This window comes from Spizellomyces punctatus, assembly GCF_000182565.1.
Source record: "Spizellomyces punctatus DAOM BR117 chromosome Unknown supercont1.2, whole genome shotgun sequence".
In the NCBI taxonomy this organism is placed as follows: domain Eukaryota; kingdom Fungi; phylum Chytridiomycota; class Chytridiomycetes; order Spizellomycetales; family Spizellomycetaceae; genus Spizellomyces; species Spizellomyces punctatus.
Genome location: NW_015971538.1, coordinates 863,894 through 879,780, shown reverse-complemented (window position 1 = coordinate 879,780; position 15,887 = coordinate 863,894). Strand labels below are relative to the sequence as shown.

The 15,887-nt window shown below is 47.4% G+C and overlaps 8 protein-coding genes across 8 annotated transcripts; 3 read left to right on the top strand and 5 right to left on the bottom strand.

Annotated features, from left to right (window-relative positions):
- Positions 1 to 156: 156 nt before the first annotated feature.
- On the bottom strand, positions 157 to 3,583 carry SPPG_01221 (uncharacterized protein). The gene is made up of 11 exons (XM_016749549.1): positions 3,246 to 3,583; positions 3,029 to 3,187; positions 2,760 to 2,950; positions 2,520 to 2,687; positions 2,272 to 2,461; positions 1,556 to 2,207; positions 1,365 to 1,482; positions 1,092 to 1,310; positions 785 to 1,024; positions 219 to 630; positions 157 to 172 (listed from the first exon to the last, which is right to left on the bottom strand). Exons 1-6 carry the CDS (start codon positions 3,460 to 3,462, stop codon positions 2,050 to 2,052), a joined length of 1,083 nt encoding a protein of 360 aa, XP_016611804.1. The 5' UTR covers positions 3,463 to 3,583; the 3' UTR covers positions 157 to 172; positions 219 to 630; positions 785 to 1,024; positions 1,092 to 1,310; positions 1,365 to 1,482; positions 1,556 to 2,049.
- A 14-nt stretch (positions 3,584 to 3,597) lies between these two features.
- SPPG_01220 (uncharacterized protein) lies at positions 3,598 to 5,162 on the top strand (the record flags this gene model as incomplete). The annotated part of the gene is made up of 6 exons (XM_016749548.1): positions 3,598 to 3,690; positions 3,752 to 3,847; positions 3,904 to 4,020; positions 4,086 to 4,169; positions 4,228 to 4,632; positions 4,698 to 5,162. The coding sequence occupies 6 exons, from the start codon at positions 3,598 to 3,600 to the stop codon at positions 4,842 to 4,844; spliced, it is 942 nt and encodes a 313-aa protein (XP_016611803.1). The 3' UTR covers positions 4,845 to 5,162.
- Positions 4,563 to 6,219, bottom strand: SPPG_01219 (uncharacterized protein). The gene is made up of 3 exons (XM_016749547.1): positions 5,809 to 6,219; positions 5,437 to 5,744; positions 4,563 to 5,357 (listed from the first exon to the last, which is right to left on the bottom strand). Exons 1-3 carry the CDS (start codon positions 6,207 to 6,209, stop codon positions 5,128 to 5,130), a joined length of 939 nt encoding a protein of 312 aa, XP_016611802.1. The 5' UTR covers positions 6,210 to 6,219; the 3' UTR covers positions 4,563 to 5,127.
- Positions 6,220 to 6,317: 98 nt separating this feature from the next.
- SPPG_01218 (uncharacterized protein) lies at positions 6,318 to 8,448 on the top strand. Its single transcript, XM_016749546.1, has 11 exons — positions 6,318 to 6,636; positions 6,701 to 6,755; positions 6,814 to 6,824; positions 6,913 to 6,942; positions 6,997 to 7,210; positions 7,272 to 7,412; positions 7,478 to 7,649; positions 7,716 to 7,726; positions 7,788 to 7,953; positions 8,011 to 8,059; positions 8,128 to 8,448. Exons 1-11 carry the CDS (start codon positions 6,346 to 6,348, stop codon positions 8,356 to 8,358), a joined length of 1,371 nt encoding a protein of 456 aa, XP_016611801.1. The 5' UTR covers positions 6,318 to 6,345; the 3' UTR covers positions 8,359 to 8,448.
- Positions 8,449 to 9,098: 650 nt separating this feature from the next.
- SPPG_08916 (uncharacterized protein) lies at positions 9,099 to 10,364 on the bottom strand. Its single transcript, XM_016757065.1, has 4 exons — positions 10,061 to 10,364; positions 9,890 to 9,999; positions 9,576 to 9,818; positions 9,099 to 9,522 (listed from the first exon to the last, which is right to left on the bottom strand). The coding sequence occupies exons 1-4, from the start codon at positions 10,331 to 10,333 to the stop codon at positions 9,378 to 9,380; spliced, it is 771 nt and encodes a 256-aa protein (XP_016611800.1). The 5' UTR covers positions 10,334 to 10,364; the 3' UTR covers positions 9,099 to 9,377.
- SPPG_01215 (uncharacterized protein) lies at positions 9,948 to 11,303 on the top strand. Its single transcript, XM_016749545.1, has 5 exons — positions 9,948 to 10,440; positions 10,510 to 10,620; positions 10,693 to 10,762; positions 10,823 to 11,005; positions 11,066 to 11,303. The coding sequence occupies exons 1-5, from the start codon at positions 10,357 to 10,359 to the stop codon at positions 11,137 to 11,139; spliced, it is 522 nt and encodes a 173-aa protein (XP_016611799.1). The 5' UTR covers positions 9,948 to 10,356; the 3' UTR covers positions 11,140 to 11,303.
- Positions 11,159 to 13,760, bottom strand: SPPG_01214 (uncharacterized protein). Its single transcript, XM_016749544.1, has 11 exons — positions 13,537 to 13,760; positions 13,313 to 13,391; positions 13,076 to 13,242; positions 12,866 to 13,010; positions 12,644 to 12,793; positions 12,464 to 12,589; positions 12,287 to 12,385; positions 12,121 to 12,217; positions 11,686 to 12,057; positions 11,537 to 11,630; positions 11,159 to 11,478 (listed from the first exon to the last, which is right to left on the bottom strand). The coding sequence occupies exons 2-11, from the start codon at positions 13,343 to 13,345 to the stop codon at positions 11,397 to 11,399; spliced, it is 1,365 nt and encodes a 454-aa protein (XP_016611798.1). The 5' UTR covers positions 13,346 to 13,391; positions 13,537 to 13,760; the 3' UTR covers positions 11,159 to 11,396.
- Positions 13,761 to 13,866: 106 nt separating this feature from the next.
- On the bottom strand, positions 13,867 to 15,823 carry SPPG_01213 (uncharacterized protein). The gene is made up of 8 exons (XM_016749543.1): positions 15,525 to 15,823; positions 15,254 to 15,462; positions 15,098 to 15,191; positions 14,943 to 15,031; positions 14,778 to 14,873; positions 14,591 to 14,715; positions 14,349 to 14,533; positions 13,867 to 14,289 (listed from the first exon to the last, which is right to left on the bottom strand). The coding sequence occupies exons 1-8, from the start codon at positions 15,802 to 15,804 to the stop codon at positions 14,156 to 14,158; spliced, it is 1,212 nt and encodes a 403-aa protein (XP_016611797.1). The 5' UTR covers positions 15,805 to 15,823; the 3' UTR covers positions 13,867 to 14,155.
- Between the last annotated feature and the right edge of the window lie 64 nt (positions 15,824 to 15,887).

Below are 15,887 nucleotides of genomic sequence, written 5' to 3'. Positions count from 1 at the left end.
GAGCATGAGTTGCGTCGGTCCTCTCATGGCTGAATCTAACTCCATTCTTCGATACCTTTTGCACCTCAATAAGCACGCCTTGTTCACTACCTCGTCCCAACCTCCTCTGAACGAAGATACCGCTCAGCAGCGTCCATACGTTGAGGGGTTCATGGAAAAAGAGTGGTTTGAACTACATATAAGAAAGAAGCTGGACGTGTTAGATACTAGTGACATACTATATCATATATCCACCGTTCCAAGGGGCAACTCTGCTCCAGCGCTATCTAACATTCATAAAGCCGATATCGATCTGGGGGTGCCGTATCCCGTTACAAACGATCTCATAGGGCCTGAATGGGAGGCAGTGACGCATTTATATTTCTCAAGCGATCTACAGGAGGTTGAACAGTTCTTTGTTGAAAGATTTGACTCGGGAGCGCTCGTTCAGTGCATATTTACTTCCGAAGTGTGGAATGATGTACGATTTTTTGAGTTATTGGTCAAGATCTTCGATGTCGAGTATACCGTGCACGGATAGTCCATCGTCTTATGTCATGGATGCTGTTCTTAAGTACCCGAACACCTCACGCAAGTGAATGAAAACATTTTCACCGCGATCATGAACTCGAATCGTGGTGACATATCCATCTGTGGGCACATTATGTCAATGTCGAGGTGACAGTACGAATGCATGAACGACAAGGGGAAGCACGACATCTGACGCTCGGGCACAGGTTGATGGAAATGCAAAGGACGCTGCGTACATCGTCCAGAGTGCACGGAAGTCTCAGCCTTAACCTACCATTCCGGATGTTGTGTCCAGTAATTTAAAATGAAGAGAACTCGAGCAACAGGTTCTAGAAGCAAGTGTTGGCTTGTTGGTGTACAACAGCTATTATGATTCTATTAGCTCTTCTTTACTGAAAGGTGATATATCAACAATACACTGTGAATAGACTGCTTCCACTGTCTGTCTAGCTTTATCTCCGTGGCAAGACGGGTTGAAAGATATTGCCAAAGTTGCTCGACGTTTGACGCATTTCTTACATCGAAGAATAGTTACGAACTCGATTTCTCTGCACTATGAGTAACTAATGCAACGACAGTACCTCAAACTGGCCAAAGAAGCCAAAGTTTCCTCTACTCCACTCCCGTAACATATCACAATCACCGCTTAAACTGGCCGCACGAATTTCCGTGCAAGCATGATGCTGGCAGTTAGTTTCAACGAGATTCGCTCGACAATAGTCATATGCGTGGACGAGTTCGTGGGCCATGGTGTCTTCCATGTGCGCTTTTGTCTGAAAAATATTGCTGCATAGATGGACCTAACAAGCGGTAGCATGAGCACAGACTAGATATATATAATACCCACAACGTACCCCTACAGCAGGGCCAAAGCCCCCTGCCAACTTTTCGTCGCATGTTATGCATGTGAAGTTCTCCTTCCGAAAAGCGCAGCCCTTTTCTGCAAGGCCCTGCATCAACTTGCGAACTCGACTGCCTATGCATGGGATGCAAGGGTCGGCCGTTAAAATCTCCAACCGCTGGTAACAGATCTTCGACACATTACGTGCTCTTCTCAAGTATTTGGTCCCTCCAGATATGGCATCTTTCCAAAGCTGCTTGTTCCGCTGCGGTTCCAGGTCTTGACTTGACTAGAGAATCTATCGTTAAGGGTTGCTCATTAATGGATGGGAGGATCCGGTTGAAGTGCTTTGCGGTTCGCATGTAAAGGGATGCGTCTGCCGGGGTCATTGAGTTGAGTAGTACGTGAACCTTCCCCTCATTAGTGATCGCCATCGAATGGGTGGGTGAGAACAAAATTCGTTTTGCTCACGACGACTATGAGAAGGACCTTTTCACAATGGGACTGAATATATTGACTGCTGCCCCTATCGCGTCGACATTGCTTTAGCAATGGGTTGAGCAGACGAGATCCAGGACTAGAAAGACTGGCGCCAAGTTACTTCACGTTCTATATACTTGAGGTACAATCGCTGTATGACGGTCAATTTCGGCCTCCTAGACTGAGCTATCTATCCCCCATTTGGGTGAACTGCTCCATCAGCCTATTTCAACAGCTCTGTATTCCTTGTGGTCTACCTCATAAATTTCGCTTGCATTGACCAGAAGCCCAACGGACTTCTCAATGGCGTTCTTGTGGACATATTTGAATTTCTTATCCAATCGCAGAGTGAAGATGATGTTTTCCAATACCGCACCTTCCAAAGATGGACGTTAGCCGAAGAAGCCTGAAATTTATCGCACAGAATAATGATAACGCACCTCCCTGGCATTTTGCATCGCTTTTAATAAGGTTGAGAATCGCCAATCCCAGGTTGACATCGTGACGGATAATTTCATACACATCCTCCTCTTCACTGTACAAATACATGAATCCCTCCCTAACCAGAGTTTGCACGGCACGGGCTAAGGTTGAGTTAACTCGTTGTGCACTAGGATTTGATATTTGATTCTAGAGCACGTAGTTAGCCGGTTACAGCACAGAGCTTATACAGTACCATGCAGCTTACTTGTGTCATCAGCAACCTGTTAACTAGGAAGAGAATCTCGTCCGAATGTCTGAGAACCATGTAGGGAACTCGCACCAGTTCTTTGCTCTGGATGAAGAGCTTTAAGGCCCGCTTTAAATCTTGTTCGGTCGTATCTAGGTCACGCTTTTCCCTTAGAAGCTGTTCCAGCTGAGAAAACAATCAATCAATCACACGCTGCCGTCTCTACAGAGCAAACAAGGAGGTACCATTCCAGCTCACCTCCACGGACGGATTTCGATCCCCGGGGCAGTTGTTCGCTGCTACCCTATTGGTTTCTGGGGACATCAATAGTACCCGAGCACGCTCCATGTGTCCACCAGAGATCTCGAGGGGCACATCGTAAACAGATTGCTTCAAATCGATAACTTCTAGCCATCGCATAGTCTCAATATTCGGGTCGTTTTCCGCTGCTACATTGACAGAAAGTTCTTTGAGTCGACTATTTTTCAAGAATTGGATAGTAAGGGAGTGGAAGGAAATATACTAACAGATCGCATTCACAGTTATCTGCCTCTGACCTCGATAATCCGACACGCGACCTGCTATTCTAACTAGCGTTCCCAATAGGAGTGTTTTCCGATCAATTAGGAACCGTTCGGTACGAGAAAACCAGCTTATGCACGGTACAAGGCCAGTGCCATCATCAACTTGGGTCGTAATAGGGAAATATTAGGCATGTACTGCAATTCACCATCGGACAGCTACCTGTGTATAAGACAAAACTGGCCGATTCTTCTTTTCCCACAATAATTCCAGTCACTTCCACCTTGCGCAAGGGATGGTTATTGTACAGGTAAACATCAGCGATCTCAGGATGTGGGAGCAAAGCTAGAATGTCTGCCACGAACAATTTGGAGTTTATCCAAAACAAGTGGTCCAGTCCGAATAGAGAGGGAGGAAGAGGGACTTCAGGTGTCGCCATGAGGAGACTTCTCTTCAGCCCAGAAGCGTCATGGACGTGGAACTGCAGCCCAAATCTCCACCTGAGTGAGCATCTAGCGTGCAGATTTACCAAGAAGCTCCCACGCGTTTGGGTTCGCAACGCGTATCCTTCGAAATGGCGGCTGGATTTCTCCGACCGAGTCCAGGAGAGGCGGAAAAGCTCAAACAAGAGGAGCAAAAGAAGCAAAAGGTGCAGCGCCTACAGCAGGTGAGAACAGATTTGGCGCGGCTCGCGTACTTGCAAGACTTACGAACGAAGGCACCCCTAGATTCGGGAGCAGGAGAAGCGGATCGCAGCAGAACGGCGACGACGTTACAGGGCAGCTGCCGGCACTGAGTGGGGCGATACCATTGACCAACTGGAGGTGGGATACTGTCCGGGTTGTCAATGGATGCCTCAATGTTCTAACGCGGCATGCAGGAGAAATGGGCTTTGCAGCGCGACGCATTGTTAGGATCTCTCACAGACTTAGAACGGCGACATGTCCGCGCTGCAGGTACGGCGCATCATGATGCAAGTAGCTTCCTAATGGCTGAGGTGAGCTTGTTCTCCACTATTGGTTGAATTGAAATGAATAGAAGCTTATGTTCCTTCTTGGACAGCGAAAGGCCTTAGAACATTTGAGGGCCACAGCCGCCGCGAGACAGGAACAAGAGATGCAGCGTGGTGCTGAGGCTCGGATAGAGGTTCGTCGCAACTCTCAATTTATAAACCTAGGTGGAGAGTGAACAATCAGACTTTCAGCGAGACCATGAGACGACTGCCCGGCTTGCCCCCACCATTCGGAAGCGAGCGATCTTGGAGCAAACGAGGAAGAAGGAGAATGAGCGTGCAGTCCAACTAGCCCAATTATACCGAGAGCGAAAAGCTGCCAGTGCACCAGACGTAGAAATACCATCAATGCCTGTGCCACGCACATTGCTGTCAAGCCGAACGTTTGAGAGTTTCGACAAGACGTGCCTACACCGGGACTTTGCAGCAACTCGTTGTGACCCCACCGCGCGTAGAACAGATGCATGGACACAAGCTGACAAGGTCGTCAAGATGAGAATAGAAAACGAGGTATTCCATAGAGATAGAGAACATCTCCTAAAACAGAAAGCGGCGGAGCGCTATAAGGAAGCCGTACGCGGCATTCACATGGAGGAGGTACGGGTTATGATTAACGTTGCACCACTTAACACGTAATACTAACTGGCGAATACTGGCATCAGCGAAAGAAATCATTGCTCAAGGCATTAGACGTCTTATACGACCAGGATCGGAAGCGAAAGTCACGAGCCACCGTCTCTGATATCAACCATCCAAATATTTATGCAATGGAGACACGATTTTCCGAACTTTTTGATCTCGATACCTGAGCATTCGTAACATGTTCATCATGTGCCTGCCCTGATAGCGCAACTTGTATCGTCGTGGCTCCCCAATAGAGCGAAGTGAACTTCGTTCCACAGCGCTTAGGTAACTAACTAGTGGCCAGCAGAGTGGTCCACCCCTTTTTCGTTTCGGTTCGGTCCCTTTGTGACCAGCTGCCATACAGCTATCGGTCCGAAGATGTGCTTTGTACAATACACACGTCAGAGAACCAAAGTTTGTCGTCAGTGCACGATTTGACAGAGCTGGTTATGTCGGATATCGAAAAAATCATGTGGATGTGTGCACCCGCGCACCAAATAGGGCAATGCTATTTCGATTAAGTCCGGGGTTTCCCATCATTGTCTCCTTGAATACAGCCAAGACTTCTGCAATGGGACTCGCCCGATCATCGGCCAAGGGAATACCGTCCAAAATACATAGCATTTGCATCAGGCGTGAGGCAGTGTCATTGATTTTTCTACCGTTTTCAATGTCTGCGACCAGCTTGGGGAAAATCCCTATTGAGTTCAGAATAGTCAGCACCTGAACCGGCTACGGGTTACTGCTAAAAGTCATCCACTAGGTACGAACAGATACCTGTGAGGCGACCACCTAAAGGCACAATGATTTGGTCGCGAAAAGCAATCAGAGCCATTTTCCTTACATCTGGAGAATCACCAGTTCGAGCTGCAGCATTGCGCCATTGCGTTCGAACGGGTAGAAACACGCCTTGAAGGTACGGGACAACCGTTCCGAAATAGAAAGACCATACTTCCACCAAACGGCTTGCAAGAACCTCGTTCGCTACAGTTGCGAGCTTGTTTCCGAGTGTCAGCATTCCAGTATTTAGTAAGTCATTCAGCTCTTCCACAACCAAATATGCCGGAGTGTCAGTTAACCAGTTGCTGTGTGGAGGAACGTCAGTACATGAAAATCCGGTACGTGTTAAGGAACTAATGATAAACGGACCTGACAAGCTCGTTCATGTCTTCCATATGCCCTTTTAAGCCTTGGCCATTGAACAAAGGGAGTACTTTAACGCATAGCGTTTGCCAAGCACTTCCTCTAATGGTTGAGTCGGCTGCAATGTCCTTGCTAATCTTCTGCGCATCGAGTGTTGACAGTGACTTGTTGATATTTGACACGGATGTATGAGAGTAAGATGGGCTTAGACCTTGTGAAGATATCGAAGCTGGTGCGGGTGATGTCGCGGATGTTACAATCTGTGAGCTTTTTCTAGGTGGTGCAATGAGCACCCCCGATGAGGAGGCAACTCCACTCAAAGAAACGGAAGATGTAGAGGAAACGCTGCCAATACTTTGCGTTGTTCGGGGACTAGTCCCACTTGATGGTTGTCCCAATTGCGGCATGGTTTAGGTGCGAGAATTGAAGTGTGCGCGCTTCCGATAACCATGAAGGATAATTGCGTAAGCACTAATGACTCATTAGCGTTATGAAATTTTCAGGTTGCGCTTGTATCTTCGACTTTTTAACTCGATCAGCATCATGGGACTCAAAGCTGCCTCACTAGGAGATAGCATTGTAAACACTCTTGCTGTGGCAATTGCAGCATCGGCTCTCACAGCATCTTCAATATTTATCGTACAACACTTCAATAAACGGGCTCGGATAAAACGCATAAAGAGAGATATATCTAACTCCATCCAAAACTCCATAAACCACCTCGATGAAGCGACAGACATCGCCCGAGGAGTCACGTCAAAGAAGCCTTTGACCACTGATGAAGGCCTGATACGAGAGCAGCTCGCCCGCAATTACGCATTTTTAGGGGAAGAGGTGACATTGTGGGATATCCGTGGATCCAGCATCAATGGCTCTGACAATATCTTTTGCGCACCAGGGAGTGGCAAAGATCCGATCGTCTTTCGTTATAGTGGTTGGATTAGGGGGCGTAGGTGAGCGATGTAAGAGTCTTGTACAGTGCTAGAGCCTATACTGATCACGCAAAACTAGGAAGCCATGCGGTAAGTCATTAGACCAGTATTAGCGATGACACGAATAGCGTTTCCATTGGCGCAGTATGTTCAATTTGTAAATCGTTTATGTTAATAGGCACATATGCTTCTACGATCTGGAGTTGAGGTAATTCATGGCTGTTGTATTGTGCTGTATAGTACAACCTCTAACATCTTGCAGCATCTTCGTCTGATCGATTTTGACCAAGTGACACTCTCGAGCTTGAACCGTCACGCTGTAGCGACGCAGGCCGATGTTGGAACGCCCAAGAGCACATGTCTGAAGAAGCATTTCCTCGACATTGCCCCTCACGCCAAAATAGATGCGTGCATGGAGCTTTTCAATATTGCGGCTGCCCCGGAGCTGCTTAGCGGCAATCCGGATTATGTTCTTGGTAATTGTGGTCCAGGAGTCATCATTTACTGGAGCATGCTCAGTTAACCCGCGAAGGCTAGATTGTATTGATAACCTCAATACCAAGATGGACCTGATTAAATATTGTGTGGACAGCAAAATACGGATAATCTCTTCTATGGGTGCCGGAGCAAAGGCTGATCCATCACGTATACAGATTGCGGACATTAGCGAAACCTTTGGTGACTATATTCACGCAGGGTAACTCATTGATTGCACTGCGGGCTGACAAGCTCAATCCATCTAGAGGATCCCTTGGCTAGAGCTACTAGAAGAGGTCTAAAGTTGAAAGGAGTGGAAAGCGGAGTGACCGTGGTTTACTCTACAGAGAAGCCTGGTGCGGTTAAACTGCTACCTTTGGAGGAGGAGAAAGTGCAGGAAGCTGATGAGTACTCAGCTTTGCCAGACTTTCGTGTTCGGTAAGGTGCCTTCAGTGGGGAGAACCACTGCCTAAGTTTGCTTTCTAATGGGAACGATGCCTTTAGGATTCTTCCTGGTATGAACGAATGAGTTTTCGGGCAGTCATAGGACTGATCTTATCGATATTTTCCATACAGTTCTTGGAACTCTCCCCGCACTATTTGGCAATTGCATGGCATCTTATGTCATTACTGAGTTGGCCGGTTGGCCTACCAATCCTCTGGCCATTAAGTTACGGGAGAAAACTTATATGCGGTTACACAGAGATCTGGTCAATAAGGAGAAGGATGGTTTCGGCGCAAGGTAAGGATATTTAGAAGTTTGACGTTGGCAACGTTTTAATCACTATGTCCTATACAGTGCCAATATACCGTTTAACGTATCTGATGTGGGCTATATTTTTGAGGAGGTAAGAACGGAAAACACTGCTCAAGGGAAATCTGCTATAGGGTTGTGCCTAACCGCTGTTGAACTCAGATATGGCGTGGAAGGAGTGCACTTTCCGGCACCTTTGACAAACTTCAGCTCATTCGATGGGATGTCACCAAACCCGCAAGTTTCCAGAACGTCGTCTGTTTAACACGCCACGAAGCAGAGAAGCATGAAAAAATCCTGCCACACGAGCTAGAGAAGCATTATTCTCCAGAGTTTATTGAGTTTGTCCAATCCCGCTTCGCGGAGGAAAGAAAGATTAATAAATGGCGGTAGATTCATAGGCCCAAGGAGGATGCGAATGAATTAACGAGTGTTGCATAAAGTGTCGGGGATTTGCACTAATACATGGTAGATTGAAGTCCATCGTTGATCTGACGGGCCTTGTTGCTATAGGCAACTGATCATGTGATATCACCGCCAAACAAACCCGAAAGTTTCCCTAGACCTGGCTTCGCGCAACCTCATTAGCATCACGCAGCGTCCTGCACATCCTGTTTTAACATACCCTGTATAGTCTAGTTGCAAATGGGTCACAAGTGAGTGATAGTGGTTAAGAACACCTGTTTTAACAGGTCTAACATCACTGTTGGGCGAAATTCTGACTCTGCAATTCTCTCTGCACGTCGAAAGGTGGTGGGGTAGCATCGGGTACCAAAATGGTTTCTACGAGTACGGTTTGTCTCCTTTTGAGACCAAGACAATGAAGGGCTTCTTCAACCCCGGTGCCTTCAAGCTCTTCAAACGTACTGCTCGCCAAGCAGTGTTTATCGCTCCCCCTGCTCTTATTTTCTTTTGGGTTAAGGGTTGGGCTGACAAGAAGGTGGGTTTGAGACCTGAGTGTGGTCTGTGGAGCGACCTTATTGTGTGTGGAGCTGGCTGGATGGAGTTTCAAGTCACTCTTCTCGTACCGTATTGCTAATAGGCGTTCTTTCCCCACAGTTTGAATATTACAACCGAAAGGAATATCTGTTGAGCCCTGAGCACCAGCACGGTCACTAAAATGGACAGTAGAATAATACGAAAGACATGTTTATTGTACTATAACACGGACTTTATCAACTATTTCAGAGACCTCGTTTGCACTGAGGATTGCCAGCTCTGGTGCCGTCAGGGTACCCTGAGAGAACATGTCTCCTGCGCAAACTTCTTTCCTAAGAACCCAGCTGATTGACAACATTTCACGTTACAATATCGACGGGGAATACTCCGACACCATATTGGTCGACTAGCTGATATTTGTTGTAGCGTCCCCAATGCTCGCATATTTCTTTTGCAACTAGAGGTCAAGATAGCTAATCATCATCTAACATTATATCAAGCTCCATTTGACCAAGAAACGTAAGATCGACGGAAGGATCAAACTCGCGCGCGGGGACTGAGTGCTGCACGTTGGCGGTGGATGGACGCATACTGCGGCGACCATTAAACACCCCTATGCTAGAATGCAATTTAGTTTTACAACTTTGGCCGAGCAGTCATAATCCGCGTACCGATACATAAGGTGAGATATACTCGCCATCACCTTTTGTGCTTCTGCCACAGGGTACGTTTGGTCAACGGGTTCAGTGCCGTGATTGCCTATAAATGTGAAATCATCGATCGCCAGACCGACGCTGAATAGCTGACGGCATCGGTGAGGTTTCAATAATCTCAAGCGGGCACTCTGGACGATGATGATCGCCCCTCGCAGACTGGTGATTGGAGGCAAATGGGTATCCAGCTCAGCTCGCGCACTAGGGCAAGAATTTAAGGCGTTTGAACAACAAGGTCCGTAGCAGCACGAATCGAGGCATTTGTGCCCTACAGGTCATATCGTTCCAAACACTCTTTCGTGAGCATGCTGTCAATATAATACTGCCCATCGCTCAATTCCATAGTAAGAGGGATATTCGTCCCCGGACTATGTGACGTTATCTGTCTTAATGGTATTTAGAAAATGGCAACCTCGTCGGTAAAGTCCGTGGTTGTTGCTGACCTTGCGCACTTGAACCCGCTTTTTCGGGTGCAATGTGGACCAAGCTACGGCGGAATTCACGTCAGTTTCTGCAGTCTCCGAAAGGACCGGAGCTACCGACGGCGTTGTAGGTGTCGCATCAATCTGTGTGGAGACATAGGCTAGTAACCATTTGGATAAGATCTTCATTCCAACTGAGTTCGACAGCAGGCGCTTGCTCAAGGTTGCTCTATGACTCACTCTCGTCGTCCACCTCGGCGACCTTACGTGTACATTTCGTTGAACATCTTGCATCTGTTTGCTCAAGCGGGCTCATCATGCATCCACTTCACTTGGTCATCCTCTGTGCTTTCTTCCTACAACTCTTTGAATGGCTCGGATATGGGGCTATAGCTAGCAAGGTACTGCTGCCGCAACTGACACTCGATTCCTCTGCATTTCATTCCTTCCTTACATCATGTGTCTTGCAGGTGTGGAACTGGTACGATAACATCTTCCGAAAAGCGGAAGCGAAAAAGATCAATAAGCTTAAACGTGAGGTAATCGATGTTCAGACGGAATTGGGTCGAACGAGTGCACAGGTACCACGACGACTTGTTGTCTGTCGCTAGCTAGCAGAGCTTATGAAGTTTACACGTGTGCATCAACTCTAGGACCAGTTCGCTAGATGGGCAAAGTTGCGTAGGAGGCTCGATAAATTGAAGGCAGACTACGAGACGCAAGGTATCTTTAGTTTGAGCCGTCCCTTATTATCCAATTATTGAACAACATTGTATGGAACAGCGAAACAAGAGGCTTCTACGAAAACATACTTTGAGCTGAAGATATCGTGGGGTCTTCGCTCCTTCATCTGGGGAGCACAGTTTTTGCTTATCTCAATATACCGATCGACGCCGATGTTTTACCCACCACATGATTGGCTGGGGCCCATATCTCCTCTCCTTGCACTACCTTTTGCGCCAATGGGTATGAGACAGTTTGATTTGGAACACTCTTCATCTCGTTGTTAACATACCGGTCTTACAGGTTCTGTTAGCATTCTGTGCTGGTTCTATGCCTGCAAGTCGACCTTCAGAAGATTATTGACATCAATTGCATAAACGCACACTGAACAACAACGCAAGGGAGGTATTCGCAGGGCAAACGAATACCATATCATGTACATATCGATATTTTTATGATTACCACAAGTAAATGGTTCTCAGTACAATTGTCGACGTCAAAGATACAAATGTGCGGACTATGTATGATCCGTTCCTCTAGAGTACGCAGTGTCCATTCAGTGAACGCGCTGCGTGAGTGAATGCTTCCAAACCGCTTCCAAAATTGTCGTATGTCTTTTGGCCCCAGTAGTAGATCAGCGGACGGTTTCTGTGAAGTTGCTTGGAAATAAGCCTTTTCTTCTTTGTCCGCCTTCCGATCCCAGCCCTTCCCACCACCTAGAGCACATGCATGATAAGTCCAAAAGGTCAAAATTAGAGAAGTTCGGTTACTTACCCATCATCATGAGTTGCGATTACCGGAATCAACTGGCCCTTGCCAATGGTGAGCTCCTCTGGCGCCTGCGCTTGGTAGTCATATAGGACTCGAACTGTCAAAGGATAAGTAACAATCCAGACGGCAAACCAAGTACAGTTCCTTCGTACCCGAAAACAGAACCGGCATGCTTTCTGGCACGTCATAGGGGTCGTATTGGAACGTTGCATCCGCTCCCGCCGGCGGGGCATTGGATCCACTTCGTTGCTGTTGCTGTTGAGGCATCCCATTGAGTACCTGCGGTCCAACTGCCCCCGAAAATGCGGCGGATCCTTTGGATGATGCACTATCTCTTCGGGTTGTTGTCGGGTCATTGTAGCCACTAGGTCCAGAACCAAGAGTGTGGGTGCTGCCCAAGTCATCTTGCGAAGGATTGTACATCGGAAGGGTCGCTGGCAGGTCATTGCTAGTTGCACTCTTGCGCCTACCCGAGAGAGAATTTTCTTGCGTCCCGGTGTAATAGTTGATGTACTGTAGGGGTTCTGATATTTGAAAACTAATTAACAACGGGCCAAAAAACGTGAACAGCGGAAGGAAAAACTTACGTGGGATAACGGATCCGGTCGTATTCCGATCCAAGAATAAGGCAAGGTCTTTTTCAAAATCGCAAGCCTCTAGCGATACACGCACTCGCTCACATGCCTACGTATAAACGATCGTTAAGTCGCAAAGATCTTCCGTCTGCATATCCAAACATCTAAGCGAGCCCACCTCATCGTCCGAAACGCACACGCCCGATATAAAGTTAGCGTAATTCCAGATATTCCCGCGTAGAAAGTGAAATCGATCTTCCTCTAACTTCTGGCATTCCTGTAACGGCAAGAAGTTTGGATGAGCACGGCCGCCTCCGTCATGTTAATAAAAAATGGGTAAGTGGTTTAAACTTACTGTACAAGCTGTGCGAAAGTCATCCACCCATCTTCGATGGATTTCGGTCAACTTCTCCACTCCTGCGACGTAATCTACGTCGGCCTGTTTCGCCTGTGACTGGACTTTTTGCAGTTTCATTTTGATCTGAAATGGAGTGTTACTCGCACGTGTATTATAGAACGCCGCATACTCAAGTACCTTTTCCGCTTCCTTAGACGCTGGATCAGCTCTTATCTGCGATAATTGCGTTGTCTCGGCGCATTTTGCCTCGTACCGTTCTTTGGACTTCATCACGGCCGCTACTTGAGCTGCCTTGGCTTTTTGATGCTTTTCGACGATGGCGTTGTGCTGCAAGCAACATCAACATGCCTTATTAATTCTACAATAGAACCGTCATATCGCTCAAGTTACTAGACTTACATTCTTTCGTATTCCGCTTTGGGTTCCAATAAAGTCCCCCAGTGGTTTCTCCAGTTTCACGCGAATCTCCTGAGCTAGATCAGTATGTGACTTCGCGCTCTTCTCTAGCTCGTTCTTCACAATATCCAACGAGTCTCGCAGGGTTCTTCAGCAGAGGATGTATGATGAATTATAGTCCTTAACATGTATACGTCGCCAGTGCTTGCATACCCAATCTCTTCCTTGGGACTAAAGGTTTTAGCAAGCTTATGTAGTCTTTTTCCATACTCTTCTTCGATGGTCGCTCTCTCCTTTAGCATAGCATGCACCTCTTCACTAACGTGCTTCCCCTGTCTCATTCGCCCCATCAACACCTCCAACCCTTTATCATTATCGCCCTACAAGTCAAATTCATGTCGTCAACATAAAAGTGGCCCGAGATGGCAATATTAAACGCTCTCCCCATACCCAGAATGAGCTGGCAAACGAAGGTTTGTCCATCGTTCGTCAATTGGGTGTGGGAAACAATGCGGTGTGGGATGACGTGCTGTGTTGGTTGTGCATAATGAGAAAACTGTCTGTCAATGATCGCTAATCTTGGCTTTACGCGGTAGGGAAGTTTGCGGACGACACTCAGAAATTGGTCATCGACACATGCCGCCAGGAACCTCTCCCCAATATCCTTCCTTTACCTTGTCTCTTGATATCCGCAACTGAACCGAAGTTATCCCAGGCGAAACGCCACCACAAGTTCGTAAACCTCAATAAGGTGCGTGAAACTTCAGCCGAGTAGAGCCGTGAAGCCAACCGCCTTGAAACTCGTGAACTCGTCAACTCGTCGTATCGTTTAGAGTCAAAAATCTAAGATCTCACAAAGCACACCAAGTTTCCATCTCTTGGCAGTCGCCTTCGCGACGCGTCGCGTGTGTGTTTAGCGGTATCTCGTTCTTTGCGTCTTTTGGCCAAGGTGACGTCCATTTCGTCAGACGGTGTCAGACGGTGTTACAACCTTTTGAGCCTTTCCACGACAGCTGAAGTGCCAACCAGAATCCTCTGTTCCACTGTTCAATGTAGCTCATGACTAAACATGCAATGACCACATGTCAACATTCCCTTAGACTACTGGATAGCATACCGGGTGACAACCAGGATTGGCAAACACAAGTAGCACTGTAATCGCTGACTTTGCGGCTACGGCCTATAATATGGATTGTACGCCCATGCTTGCAAACACATTTATGTGATGGTAATTCGGTCAAAGTCAATTCCGTCGTCTCAAGTACACCGTATATCTGCATTGCAGCCAGAGTCTTAGGTCCATGTTTTGATAGGACTTTTGCTCTTGCTGGCCCATTCGGTCCAGCTTCCATCATACAACTTGACATCACCCGTTTTACCCACTATCTCCAAGGCCAAAAACACCGTCGCAGCAGTAACTCCGCTCCCTGTTGATGGGCCGTGTCAAGTTGGTAACCAAAAAACACATATGTCCGTAGTGACTCACCACACATTGTGACAATCGGCCTATCAAGATCCACATTGTCGATGAACATTCGACGAAGTATTTCCTGGGGAGGAAGCATTGTCTTCGTCTCGGGATCGATGAGCTCGCTGGCGGGTATGTTGATTGCGGAGGGTATATGACCAGAAGGAAGACTAGCGCGAGGCTCCGCAGTAAACCCGGCAAACCTAGAATCATCATTCGTGAGTTACAATGGCGGAGAAGAATATCTTCTCGAATTTTACCTTCCACGTGGACGGGCATCGAGAATTTGGAAGTTCTTGGCATACATAAAATCCGTGACATGGACAAGAAGAGTTTGGTAGTCAATAACAAGGTCCTCCTGAAAATCGGCCCGATAGGTACTTTTCTACGTTGTCTACGTCAATATCACAGTGACGGATTGCCTGCAATTCCACAGTTTAACCATACCACGGCTTTGTCGACTTCATTGGTGACATGTCGTCCTTCTCGTAGCCACTTTGGCAAACCCCCGTCCAACACGCTCACGTTTCTATGTCCAAAGACCTTTAAATACCCTCGTTTAGTGCGACATCAAGGATGCAGAAAACGGGTCTGTTAGTGTGTGGGTCTCACCTTGAATGTCCACCACACCCTTGGAGAAGAGAAGATCCCATGCAAATCATACACAACCACATGATCGTTCTCCGTTATGCCAAGTGCGCCTATATGGCACCCTTAGTTGGACATGCACCGATTGGAAATCTAAGCCACCAGAGTGTCATCCGTACCAACATGCTCCTCAAACTCTTCGGGACTTGGGAGCATATGAGGGAGGGAGCTCAGGCGATCGGCAATGTGATCGATATCAAAAAATCGGGCTCCCTATCAGGACATCACCATTACTACTGTTTTACTTTCAGTCTACTAGTAGATCCACGTTCTACCTGTATATGCCGTTCGGCATATTCTTTGCGGGCATCTTTTACAGGTTGCTTTGGCTTCATTCCTTGCGCGGGATCAAACACCCAATTGTCATCTTTTCGTCGTCCCTTGGATGCAATGGACGAGTCCGGCTGTAGATACCACGTGGCATCTACAGGTATCACTCGGGAAAGGTTTTCGGCCAACCACGAGGTTGTCACCAGTGGAGAAACTTCGGTGATATATGTGAGCGTCGCCGCAACTGACAGAAGGTGGAAATGGCTCATACAATACCTTGTCTTCCAGCAGTCTCTTCTTGAGTGCCTTCATGTCGTAGCTCCTCGTTTGAGAATGCCATCTGTCTGCTGCTTGAAGCGAAAGTCCTCAAATTCAGAATCCACGAGGGCCGCCGGCTTTCGAAGCTTCTGGGTGTGGAGAAGATTGTCGCGCTGTGACAGGTACGGTTGCGGGGCCCAGGGTGCGCTAAACGAGATACAACTGTGGTTCTTCGAAGTATTGTCAGTCGATAGACAGCCGACACAGGAATTCTCGAGTTCATGACGTTTATGGCCATCTTGCACGCTCAGGAAGACCAATCCTTCAATCGATCTACGCGTTCAATTACTATAGCAACAAAAAAGCCACGTGACCGAATGA

Bases quoted from the DNA above. Each gene is read 5' to 3' on its own strand.
- SPPG_01221 (XM_016749549.1), bottom strand. From the start codon at position 3,462: ATGGCGACACCTGAAGTCCCTCTTCCTCCCTCTCTATTCGGACTGGAC. The intron at 3,188-3,245 runs GTAGCTGTCCGA...TTACGACCCAAG, and splicing joins CAGTTTTGTCTTATACACAG to TTGATGATGGCACTGGCCTT. The intron at 2,688-2,759 runs GTGAGCTGGAAT...TTGTTTTCTCAG, and splicing joins ATCGAAATCCGTCCGTGGAG to CTGGAACAGCTTCTAAGGGA.
- SPPG_01214 (XM_016749544.1), bottom strand. From the start codon at position 13,345: ATGGACAAACCTTCGTTTGCCAGCTCATTCTGG. The intron at 12,794-12,865 runs GTAAGTCTAGTA...TGTTGCTTGCAG, and splicing joins AAAGCGGAATACGAAAGAAT to CACAACGCCATCGTCGAAAA. The intron at 12,058-12,120 runs GTAAGTTTTTCC...TTCAAATATCAG, and splicing joins GACCGGATCCGTTATCCCAC to AACCCCTACAGTACATCAAC.
- SPPG_01213 (XM_016749543.1), bottom strand. From the start codon at position 15,804: ATGGCCATAAACGTCATGAACTCGAGAATTCCTGTGTCGGCTGTCTAT. The intron at 14,874-14,942 runs GTGAGACCCACA...GGGTATTTAAAG, and splicing joins GGGTGTGGTGGACATTCAAG to GTCTTTGGACATAGAAACGT. The intron at 14,290-14,348 runs GTGAGTCACTAC...GCCCATCAACAG, and splicing joins GCCGATTGTCACAATGTGTG to GGAGCGGAGTTACTGCTGCG.
- SPPG_08916 (XM_016757065.1), bottom strand. From the start codon at position 10,333: ATGCAAGATGTTCAACGAAATGTACACGTAAGGTCGCCGAGGTGGACG. The intron at 9,819-9,889 runs GTAGGGCACAAA...TTCTTGCCCTAG, and splicing joins TGTTTGGAACGATATGACCT to TGCGCGAGCTGAGCTGGATA. The intron at 9,523-9,575 runs GTACGCGGATTA...ATTGCATTCTAG, and splicing joins ATATCTCACCTTATGTATCG to CATAGGGGTGTTTAATGGTC.
- SPPG_01215 (XM_016749545.1), top strand. From the start codon at position 10,357: ATGCATCCACTTCACTTGGTCATCCTCTGTGCTTTCTTCCTACAACTC. The intron at 10,621-10,692 runs GTACCACGACGA...CATCAACTCTAG, and splicing joins TGGGTCGAACGAGTGCACAG to GACCAGTTCGCTAGATGGGC. The intron at 10,763-10,822 runs GTATCTTTAGTT...TGTATGGAACAG, and splicing joins GGCAGACTACGAGACGCAAG to CGAAACAAGAGGCTTCTACG.
- SPPG_01219 (XM_016749547.1), bottom strand. From the start codon at position 6,209: ATGCCGCAATTGGGACAACCATCAAGTGGGACTAGTCCCCGAACAACG. The intron at 5,745-5,808 runs GTCCGTTTATCA...TCCTCCACACAG, and splicing joins GACATGAACGAGCTTGTCAG to CAACTGGTTAACTGACACTC. The intron at 5,358-5,436 runs GTATCTGTTCGT...TGAACTCAATAG, and splicing joins TTTAGGTGGTCGCCTCACAG to GGATTTTCCCCAAGCTGGTC.
- SPPG_01218 (XM_016749546.1), top strand. From the start codon at position 6,346: ATGGGACTCAAAGCTGCCTCACTAGGAGATAGCATTGTAAACACTCTT. The intron at 6,637-6,700 runs GTGACATTGTGG...TTTGCGCACCAG, and splicing joins ACGCATTTTTAGGGGAAGAG to GGAGTGGCAAAGATCCGATC. The intron at 8,060-8,127 runs GTAAGAACGGAA...TGTTGAACTCAG, and splicing joins TGGGCTATATTTTTGAGGAG to ATATGGCGTGGAAGGAGTGC.